The sequence below is a fragment of the Scyliorhinus torazame genome, chromosome X (assembly GCF_047496885.1).
Source record: "Scyliorhinus torazame isolate Kashiwa2021f chromosome X, sScyTor2.1, whole genome shotgun sequence".
Lineage (NCBI taxonomy): Eukaryota > Metazoa > Chordata > Chondrichthyes > Carcharhiniformes > Scyliorhinidae > Scyliorhinus > Scyliorhinus torazame.
The window spans coordinates 14,697,083-14,705,978 of record NC_092738.1 but is presented as its reverse complement, the minus strand read 5'-3'; the positions used below and the strand labels follow the sequence as shown (position 1 = coordinate 14,705,978).

The following is an 8,896-nucleotide window of genomic DNA, read 5'->3' as shown; positions in this document are numbered from 1 at the left end:
TGCTCCTTCCTCAGGTGAATGCAGAGGTCTGTTCCAGAAACACATATATAGACAAATTCAAAGATGCCAAACAATGCTAGGAATGCGAGCATTAGCAGGTGATTAAATCTTCACAGATCCAGAGATGGGGTAACCCCAGGTTAAAGAGGTGTAAATTGTATCAAGCCAGGACAGTTGGTAGGATTTCGCAGGCCAGATGGTGGGGGATGAATGTAATGCGACATGAATCCCAGGTCCCGGTTGAGGCCGCACTCATGTGTGCGGAACTTGGCTATAAGTTTCTGCTCGGCGATTCTGCGTTGTCGCGGGTCCTGAAGGCCGCCTTGGAGAACGCTTACCCGGAGATCAGAGGCTGAATGCCCTTGACTGCTGAAGTGTTCCCCGACTGGAAGGGAACATTCCTGCCTGGTGATTGTTGCGCGATGTCCGTTCATTCGTTGTCGCAGCGTCTGCATGGTCTCGCCAATGTACCACGCTTCGGGACATCCTTTCCTGCAGCGTATGAGGTAGACAACGTTGGCCGAGTCGCACGAGTATGTACCGCGTACCTGGTGGGTGGTGTTCTCACGTGTAATAGTGGTATCCATGTCGATGATCTGGCACGTCTTGCAGAGATTGCCATGGCAGGGTTGTGTGGTGTCGTGGTCACTGTTCTGAAGACTGGGTAGTTTGCTGCAAACAATGGTTCGTTTGAGGTTGCGCGGTTGTTTGAAGGCAAGTAGTGGGGGTGTGGGGATGACCTTGGCAAGGTGTTCATCGTCATCAATGACGTGTTGAAGGCTGTGAAGAAGATGACGTAGTTTCTCCGCTCCGGGGAAGTACTGGACGACGAAGGGTATTCTGTCGGTTGTGTCCCATGTTTGTCTTCTGAGGAGGTCGGTCCGGTTTTTCGCTGTGGCGCGTTGGAACTGTCGATCGATGAGTCGAGTGCCATATCCCGTTCGTACGAGGGCATCTTTCAACGTCTGTAGATGTCTGTTACGCTCCTCCTCGTCTGAGCAGATCCTGTGTATACGGAGCGCTTGTCCATAGGGGATGGCTTCTTTAATGTGTTTAGGGTGGAAGCTGGAGAAGTGGAGCATCGTGAGGTTATCCGTGGGTTTGCGGTAAAGCGACGTGCTGAGGTGACCGTCCTTGATGGAGACGAGTGTGTCCAAGAATGCAACTGATTTTGGAGAGTAGTCCATGGTGAGTCTGATGGTTGGATGGAACTTATTAATGTCATCGTGTAGTCGTTTCAGTGATTCTTCGCCGTGGGTCCAAAGGAAAAAAATGTCATCAATGTATCTGGTGTATAACGTCGGTTGAAGGTTCTGTGCGGTGAGTAGGTCCTGTTCAAACTTGTGCATGAAGATGTTGGCGTATTGGGGTGCGTAAAATAAACTCTATGACTTTAAATCTGATCAGATAAAGAGTGGGAGAAAATGAGACAAATATATCAAAGGTGAGGGGGGGGTGGGGTGGGTTAATGTAATGGATCCACTCCCATCCCCTCCCCATCTCACTTCAGGGAGCCCCTGCAAGTTTAGAGTTGCCAATACGGCAGAAGTGAATATTCTCGATACAATCAACGGAACTGCAATCCTCGAATCGGCTCTGTGGCCTCTCCCCAACGATGATGGACAGGTAGTTGGACCAATGGGAGGAAGGTTCCCGCCCTCCTCCCTCTGACTTAGTGAATGGGCGCTACCCGGGCTCCGCCCCCCCCCCCCCCCCCTGCCCAGAGCGAGGGCGCGATACTGAACAATGAATGGGGAGACAGAGAGCAGACTACAAACGGAGCGAGCGGCAGAAAGTAGGTGAAATGACCTCAGCGGGATAACTGGGAGCTGCCTGGAAACGTACTCCTCCTGAAGACAGAGACGCTTTCAATAGATCAACAACTTTGGGAGAAAAGTTTTCTTTTGGACAAGCTACGTTTTGAATTTGTTTCTTCTCCAGAAAAGTTGGGTTTTTTGGAGGGGGAGGGGGAAGTTTGGACAGACGGGCTCTGCGAGAGGTTCTGGGGAACTCCTCTCCATCCCAACCCCCCTTCTGAACCCCACCAAAAAAGGGGGACAATTAAGGAAAGGGGGGGGGGATTTGCAGTTTCTTCTTTTATGCCACGGATGAAATGGGAAATATTGCAAGCTTGGATGGACAGACCAATCTGAGTGCTCAAATCATGCCGCTGAAGTTGCCAATACCTGAACAATGCGAGCTGGAGGAGAGGTTTGCGATCGTTCTGGTGAGTGAGATGTGTGTGTGTGGTGGGAGGGGGGGGGGGGTTGCTCCTTGGTGTAAATCGGCTCCTTTCATCGGTCCCCTGTTAATTTCAGGACGCGAGAGGGCTCATTCGGTGCAGTTTCTCTCTTGTCGATTTCCTCAGCATCGTTGGAGCATTAAAAGTCTCCCTCCTCCCCACCCCAGCCCCTCTGTAACGGTCACCATGTTCTAGCTAATTCAAGGGACAGGGTACCTCTTGCGGGATATCGTGCTTTCCCACTTTCAAACCCAATTTGAAAGCAGTTTAGCCAAACCGTGTTGTCACTCCTGGAGTTTTATAGATATGTATCAGTGTGCGTGTGTCAGGGTGAACTTGTCTGTGTCAGGGGGAATTCAGGCAACTGTCTGTGCGTGTGTCAGGGGGAATTCAGGCAACTGTCTGTGTGTGTGTCAGGGTGAACTTGTCTGTGTCAGGGGGAATTCAGGCAACTGTCTGTGCGTGTGTCAGGGTGAACTTGTCTGTGTCAGGGGGAATTCAGGCAACTGTCTGTGTGTGTGTCGGGGGGATTTCAGGCAACTGATTTTATGTGTGTCAGGGTGTGTTAGAGGTGAATTCGGGCAACTGTCTGTGTGTGTGTCAGGGTGAACTTGTCTGTGTCAGGGGGAATTCAGGCAACTGATTGTGTGTGTGTTAGAGGTGAATTCAGGCAATTGATTGTGTGTGTGTGTGTGTGTGTCGGTGAATTCAGGCAACTGTGTTTGTGTCAGGGAGAATTCAGGCAACTGACTGTGTGTGTCAGGGTGAATTCGGGCAACGGATTGTGTGTGTCCGTGTCCGGGTGAATTCAGGCAACTGATTGTGTGTGTCAGGGTGAATTCAGGCAACTGATTGTGTGTGTGTGTGTGTCAGGGTGAATTCAGGCAACTGATTGTGTGTGTCAGGGTGAATTCAAGCGACTGGTGTGTCAGGGTGAATTCAAGCAACTGTGTGCACGCCGCACGGGGTGAATTCTGGTGACTAATGTGTGTTTATCAGGGCGAATTCAGGAGACTGATGTGTGTTTGTGTGTGTAGCAATAATTTTTGGGGTATTATCTGCTGTTTAATGTTGTCTCCCAGTCTGTTCACTCCCACTCCATCAAGTTGACACCATTGCCACAGTTTAATGCTCAGCTTTTGTGTTGCTCGGGCTGAATTGTTTGCAAATTTGGACTTTCCGGTTGAATTTCCTTTTTGACTTGCGTCATTGAGTCATCAAGTTTTACAGCATAGAAAGAGGCCCTTCGGCCCATTGCGTCGGCGCCGGCCATCAAGCTTCTATCTACTCTAATCCCGTCTTCCAGCACTTGGTGCGTAGCCTTGTGTGCTGTGATGTTTCAAGTGCTCATCTAAATGCTTCTTAAATGTTGTGAGAGCTGGCTGGCACAAGGGCTTTGCCAACTAGTGGAATAAATGGGCAAGGGTGCACCAAGTGCTCTGTCTTGGGGAGAGAAGTCTGGATGTGTTTGTATAGCGGAGGAATATCTCTGTAATCGAATAGTTCTGGGAGGCTTTGTGCATTGAGCACATTAACAGATGGCAGATGAGTGGTTTAGAAGTCAGCACAAGCTGGTCAGTTGAATAACCTGTTCTCATTCTTGAGGTCCTGGTTTATGTCCTTGTTTTCAAATCCCTCCACAGCCACACCCTATCCCTACCTCTGTAACCTCCTCCAGCCCCTCTCCGATATCCGCACTCCTCCAATTCCGACTTCTTGACCATCCCCGATTTTCATCGCTCCACCATTAGCAGCCATGCTAAACTTGCCTGAAACTCCGAGCTCTGGGATTCCCTCCTTAAACCTCTCCGCTCCTCCTTTTCAATGTGTCTTAAAATCCACCTCGTTATCCGAACACCTCCCTTGGCCTCTTGTTCGTTTTTGTCTGGCTGTCGTGTCTTAGCTTTCTAAAAAAACCATGTTAAGGTTGTTATATAAATGCAAGGTCAGTTTTTTGCCCCGGAAGATGCCTGCCCTTACTGCGATACAGGTCCACGTGTACAGCAGTCCTCCAGTATTTAATCCTTTGCATGTGACCCATAGCAGTGAGTGTTGGGGGCAATCGACTGGGCGGAGGGAGGGGAATGTAGGAGTGGGCCATTCGGCCCTTCGAATATGATTATGGCTGATCCTCTATCTCAATGCTGTACGCCTACACTCTCCCCTTGATACCTTTAGAGTTTAGAAATCTATCTATTTCCCTCTTAAGTATAATGAGTGACTTGTCCTCCACATCATAGAACATAGAACGATACAGCGCAGTACAGGCCCTTCGGCCCACGATGTTGCACCGAAACAAAAGCCATCTACCTACACTATGCCATTATCATCCATATGCTTATCCAATAAACTTTTAAATGCCCTCAATGTTGGCGAGTTCACTAATGTTGCAGGTAGGGCATTCCACGGCCTCACCACTCTTTGCGTAAAGAACCTACCTCTGACCTCTGTCCTATATCTATTACCCCTCAGTTTAAGGCTATGTCCCCTTGTGCTAGCCATTTCCATCCGCGGGAGAAGGCTCCACTGTCCACCCTATCTAACGCCCTGATCATTTTGTATGCCTCTATTAAGTCTCCTCTTAACCTTCTCTCCAATGAAAACAACCTCAAGTCCATCAGCCTTTCATCATAAGATTTTCCCTCCATACCAGGCAACATCCTGGTAAATCTCCTCTGCACCCGCTCCAAAGCTTCCACGTCCTTCCTATAATGAGGTGACCAGAACTGTACGCAATACTCCAAATGCAGCCGTACCAGAGTTTTGTACAGCTGCAACATGACCTCCTGACTCCGGAACTCAATCCCTCTACCAATAAAGGCCAACACTCCATAGGCCTTCTTCACAACCCTATCACCTGGGTGGCAACTTTCAGGATCTATGTACATGGACACCTAGATCCCTCTGCTCATCCACACTTCCAAGAATTTTACCATGAGCCAAATATTCCGCATTCCTGTTATTCCTTCCAAAGTGAATCACCTCACACTTCTCTACATTAAACTCCATTTGCCACCTCTCAGCCCAGCTCTGCAGCTTATCTATGTCCCTCTGTAACCTGCAACATCCTTCCGCACTGTCGACAACACCACCGACTTTAGTGTCGTCTGCAAATTTACTCACCCACCCTTCTGCGCCCTCCTCTAGGTCATTTATAAAAATGACAAACAGCAACGGCCCAGAACAGATCCTTGTGGTACGCCACTTGTAACTGAACTCCATTCTGAACATTTCCATCAACCACCACCCTCTGTCCATTCTAAATATATTGAGTGACTTGTCCTCCACATCCTCCTGTGGTAGCGAATTCCACAGCTTCACCACCCTCTGAGTGAAGACATTTCTCCCCATCCCCGCCCGAAATGGCCTAACCCGTATCCTGAGACTGTTCCCCCTTGTTCTCCCTGTCTCCAGTCTGTCCAGCCCCTGTCAGAATCTTATACATTTCAATTAGATCCCCTCTCATTCTTCTAAACTCCACTGAAGACAGGCCCAGTCAACCCAATCTCTCCTCCTACGATATGACAATCCTGCCAACTCCGGTTGATTTTCCAGCTCGCTCCCTCAATCTGAGCCCAGGGACATTTGTGGGGAGTCAGTTGATGAGTTGACACATACACTACTTGGGATTGGCGCCTACCATCGCCCTGGCACCACACTAGCTGCCGTAGTTTACCGACCTATCTGTCCGGGTGTCTCGGGCACCCTTTAGAAAGGCTGGAATGCAAAGCTGTGCAAGTTCTCTCTTGGAGATCTGGGAGATGGCCACACTTGGGACTTTGAAAAGGGGTGTTCTCGCAGGAGAAACAACTTAAGTCTGACTGAGAACTGATATCGACAGTGTGGCCTGTGAAAATCCTGTAATTATCAACCCCGTGTTATTGTTTTGGAGCCATTTAATATTTTCAGTACTTTGACCAGGTCGCATTTCTGCAATTGAGTCGCAGCCAGGAATGGAATGGGAGTCTGGTCCCGCTGCTTCACAATGTGTTTTTGCTCAATCCTGCTTTTCCTGGTTTTGGATTTTGTTAATGCTGGACCAGCACCCCTGCAGATCTTTCATGTCAAACAAGAACAGCAGCAGCTTGCATTTATATAGCACCTTTTAATGTGCTGACACATCCCGAGGTGGTTTGCAAGCAAAGCATCAGACAGATTTTGACGTAAATGGAGATATTGGGACTAGTACTAAAAGCTGAGTCAAAGACTTGGGTTTTGAGGAGCCCACAGGAGAGAGAGATTTCTCCGAGTTTCGGATCTTGCCGCTTTGTTGGGCATGGCTGGCAAAGGTGGAGTTTTGTAATTGTTGGGCCCGGGCTCACTTTCCCTTCCTCACCCAGGGACACCAGGCCACTTGTTGGGCTGTAGTTACCACTGCAGTACATTCAGATATCTTGAGGGGATCCGGGGGTGGGGTAGGCGGAAGGTAGGTGGTGGTGGGGGGGGGGGGGGGGGGGGGGGGAAGGAGAGGAGAGGAGGATGGGGGGGGGAAGGAGAGAAGAAGAGGATGGGGTGGGGGGGGGGGAGGAGAGGAGAGGAGGATGGGGGGGGGGAAGGAGAGGAGAGGAGGATGGGGGGGGGGGAAGGAGAGGAGAGGAGGATGGGGGGGTGGAAGGAGAGGAGAGGAGGATGGGGGGGGGGGGAAGGAGAGGAGAGGAGGATGGGGGGGGGGAAGGAGAGGAGAGGAGGATGGGGGGGGGGAAGGAGAGGAGAGGAGGATGGGGGGGGGGAAGGAGAGGAGAGGAGGATGGGGGGGGCGGGAAGGAGAGGAGAGGAGGATGGGGGGGGGAGGAGAGGAGGATGGGGGGGGGGGAAGGAGAGGAGAGGAGGATGGGGGGGTGGAAGGAGAGGAGAGGAGGATGGGGGGGGAAGGAGAGGAGAGGAGGATGGGGGGGGGGCGGGAAGGAGAGGAGAGGAGGATGGGGGGGGGGGGAGGAGAGGAGGATGGGGGGGGGGGGAGGAGAGGAGGATGGGAGGGGAGAGGAGAGGAGGATGGTGGGCGGGGAGGAGAGGAGGATGGTGTGGGGGGGGGGGAGAGGAGAGGAGGAATGTGGGCGGGGGAGGAGAGGAGGATGGTGTGGGGGGGAGAGGAGAGGAGGATGGTGGGCGGGGGTGGAGAGGAGGATGGTGGGCGGGGGAGGAAGATGGGGGGGGAGACGTTGGTGTGGGGGAAGAGGAGGAAGGTGGAGAGGGAGAGGAGGAAGGTGGAGGGGGGGGAGAGGAGGAAGGTGGAGGGGGGGAGAGGAGGAAGGTGGAGGGGGGGGAGAGGAGGAAGGTGGAGGGGGGGAGAGGAGGAAGGTGGAGGGGGGAGAGGAGGAAGGTGGAGGGGGGAGAGGAGGAAGGTGGAGGGGGGAGAGGAGGAAGGTGGAGGGGGGAGAGGAGGAAGGTGGAGGGGGGAGAGGAGGAAGGTGGAGGGGGGAGAGGAGGAAGGTGGAGGGGGGAGAGGAGGAAGGTGGAGGGGGGAGAGGAGGAAGGTGGAGGGGGGAGAGGAGGAAGGTGGAGGGGGAGAGGAGGAAGGTGGAGGGGGAGAGGAGGAAGGTGGAGGGGGAGAGGAGGAGGGGGAGAGGAGGAAGGAGGAGGGGGGGAGAGGAGGAAGGTGGAGGGAGAGAGGAGGAAGGTGGAGGGAGAGAGGAGGAAGGTGGAGGGGGTGAGAGGGAGAGGAGGAAGATGGAGGGGGAGAGGAGGAAGGTGGAGGTGGTGAGAGGGAGAGGAGGAAGGTGGAGGTGGTGAGAGGGAGAGGAGGGGGTGAGAGGGAGAGGAGGAAGGTGGAGGTGGTGAGAGGGAGAGGAGGGGGTGAGAGGGAGAGGAGGAAGGTGGAGGGGGTGAGAGGGAGAGGAGGAAGGTGGAGAGGGAGAGGGAAAGGAGGAAGGTGGAGGGGGTGAGAGGGAGAGGAGGAAGGTGGAGGGGGTGAGAGGGAGAGGAGGAAGGTGGAGGGGGTGAGAGGGAGAGGAGGAAGGTGGAGGGGGTGAGAGGGAGGAGGAAGGTGGAGGGGGTGAGAGGGGGGAGGAAGGTGGAGGGGTGTGAGGGAGAGGAGGAAGGTGGAGGGGGTGAGGGAGAGGAGGAAGGTGGAGGGGGTGAGAGGGTGAGGAGGAAGGTGGAGGGGTGAGAGGGAGGAGGTGGAGGGGTGGGAGGGGGAGGTGGAGGGGTGTGGAGGAGGGGTGGGGGTGAGGAGGAAGGGGGAGGGGGTGTGGAGGTGGTGGGGTGGGAGGGTGGGGGTGGGGAGGGTGGAGGTGGTGGGGGTGAGTGGAGGAGGTGGAGGGGGGTGGGAGGAGGTGGAGGGGGGGAGAGGAGGAAGGTGGAGGGGGGGAGAGGAGGAAGGTGGAGGGGGGGAGGTGGAGGGGGGAGGGGGGGGGAGGAAGGTGGTGGGGGGAGAGGAGGAGGTGGAGGGGGTGAGGAGGAGGTGGAGGGGTGGAGGAGGGGTGGGGGGAGAGGTGGAGGGGGTGGGGGGGTGGAGGTTGGGGTGGGGGGAGTGGTGGTAGGGGGTGGGGGAGTGGTGGTAGGTGGAGGGGGGGTGGAGGAAGGTGGTGGGGGGAGGAGGAGGAGGTGGAGGAGGGGGGGGGAGAGGAGGATGGTGGAGGGAGAGAGGAGGAAGGTGGAGGGGGGTGAGAGGGAGAGGAGGAAGATGGAGGGGGAGAGGAGGAAGGTGGAGGTGGT

General features: G+C 54.1%; 1 protein-coding gene across 4 annotated transcripts in view; it reads left to right on the top strand.

Annotated features, from left to right (window-relative positions):
- Positions 1-1,752: 1,752 nt before the first annotated feature.
- The window catches only part of LOC140405528 (formin-like protein 3), a 923,557-nt gene continuing 916,413 nt past the window's right edge, over positions 1,753-8,896 (top strand). For all 4 annotated transcript variants that reach the window (XM_072494084.1, XM_072494083.1, XM_072494082.1 and 1 more), the window contains exon 1: positions 1,753-2,227. In XM_072494084.1, the coding sequence (XP_072350185.1) occupies positions 2,114-2,227 (114 nt within the window). In that variant the 5' untranslated portion in view covers positions 1,753-2,113. The remainder of the gene's footprint in view (positions 2,228-8,896) is intronic.